At 53.9% G+C, this 1,877-nt stretch overlaps 1 protein-coding gene across 1 annotated transcript; it reads right to left on the bottom strand.

Annotated features, from left to right (window-relative positions):
• Positions 1 to 1,154: 1,154 nt before the first annotated feature.
• On the bottom strand, positions 1,155 to 1,667 carry Pmar_PMAR018127 (hypothetical protein; the record flags this gene model as incomplete). Its single annotated transcript, XM_002782067.1, has 1 exon — positions 1,155 to 1,667. One exon carries the CDS (start codon positions 1,665 to 1,667, stop codon positions 1,155 to 1,157), a length of 513 nt encoding a protein of 170 aa, XP_002782113.1.
• Positions 1,668 to 1,877: the final 210 nt, after the last annotated feature.

A 1,877-nucleotide genomic window follows, 5' to 3' on the forward strand; every position in this document is an offset into this window, starting at 1 on the left:
TGGCGTTCTACTTCGTTTGCACACTACCTATCGACAACCCCACATTTTTCAACGTCTACCGTATTCGACATGCTCTGCGAGTTTGGTGACCTGTCTCCGTAACATTGGCTTCCACAGTGGAAGTTCCACTCTTTCCGACCCATTGTCTCGTTATGCACATTGGGGGAGTATCGCCTTCTGGCTCGGTAACAGTGGGCAGCGGCTGCTGCCCACTGCTGCCTCAGTCTGCGGAGCTCGTTTGCTTGCGTCGCTTCCCCACTGTTCTTAGCGCGAGTTAGCGAGATCGTAGTCAGAGTTTTATGGGGCACGCATGGGCACATGCCCACGTGAAACGACAAGCCAGGTCACGTGAGGAGTCCACATCACAGTTCATTGCTAGGGTTTCACGTTCTTTCGGTAACATCAGGATGCGATTGGACTTGATTGCAAGTTGATAACATCCTCGACAAACTCATCATCGAGCGCAGATGCATGTGTTGGGTTTCTCACCGGGGGTGAATGGCTTGCCCAAGAGGACGTACCAGACGGCGCCACATTTTCTGCTGTGAGAAGAACATAACTTTTGCTAACAAGTCTGTAATGTTGTTGTGAATCTCCATGTGGGTGCGGAGATAAGGTACGTGCCCGCTTCGCCCGAGTCCGACTGGCAACACTAGACATAGAGGAAAGATGGAAGTACGTACTGACGATACGAAGCAATAAGAGAGCTCAAGTAGATCGAGCATAGACCAGAAATAACGAGATTAGTTAATAGTGCACGTACATCATCAGAAGGTCAAGAAGAAGAAGATGCGCATGCGTTCTACCGGTAATATTCACGCTGATGCGCATGCGTGCATCATAGAAATAAGAGACAGCGCGATAGCATCAGCATTCTCCGCCCCTGTAGCTGGCGAGCGCATGTGCACGCCAGGGGGCGGGCGCGCGGAGCCAGCTATGTCACGTCACGTGACGCGGTCACGAGGGGGACGGGGAGATGAGACGGTTGTGTAGCTGGCGAGCGCATGTGCACGCCAGGGGGCGGGCGCGCGGAGCCAGCTATGTCACGTCACGTGACGCGGTCACGAGGGGGACGGGGAGATGAGACGGTTGTGTGTGGCTTGGAGCCCCCTAGATATCTTTACAAGTTAATCGCTCTTTACATGTCGAGTTTGTCACCTCAGAGTCCGGAGGCTACCAACAGCCCCTGTAGAATTGCGTAGAGCATCCCTCCGAGCAACCCTAGCCGCACGATCGGCTGACTGTTGAGGATCTTTTGGAGCAGGCACCGGAGGAACAGCCGGTGTCCAAACGCGACTTCTCGGCAGGAGAGGGGCTTCAGCGAACTTGTCGGCTACCTCCTCCGGATCCACATCGGTAGCACGAGTGAGATTGAAGACATACTGGACCTCATCTGCCTGGCCAGCCTTGGCACACTCAGGCCTCAGCCTGGCTATCTGAGCACGAATCTCCATAACTTTGTACAAGCGGGAGGACCACGACATAGTAAGCTTGGCAGATGGACGATATACACGGACAATATCATCGCAAACTATTGCGTCCCCCACCGGCTGACGACATCTCTTGGAGGCATCCAAGTTATCGAGTAGGCGTAACCGATGCACATCCCAAGCGCGGAGATACTCCTTGAATAACCTAGCAGCTTCAACTTGGCGAGCTTGACGCATATGCAACGCTGTGCGAGATGGGCCTGCATCAACATAGTGTCGCTCCAAGTAAGCTTTCAGCTCATCCGTCATCTCATTAGTAGGCCTCCACGTAGGGGGAGGTGAGGAACCACATAGCCGAACCAGATCACAGGGAGTGAATCGTTCCCCATCCACACTGGCAAGCGGCAAGGTGGCGTTATTACACACCCACACTGCCTGAGGAAGAAA

This window comes from Perkinsus marinus (assembly GCF_000006405.1).
Source record: "Perkinsus marinus ATCC 50983 genomic scaffold scf_1104296940190, whole genome shotgun sequence".
Taxonomy (NCBI): Eukaryota; Perkinsozoa; order Perkinsida; family Perkinsidae; genus Perkinsus; species Perkinsus marinus.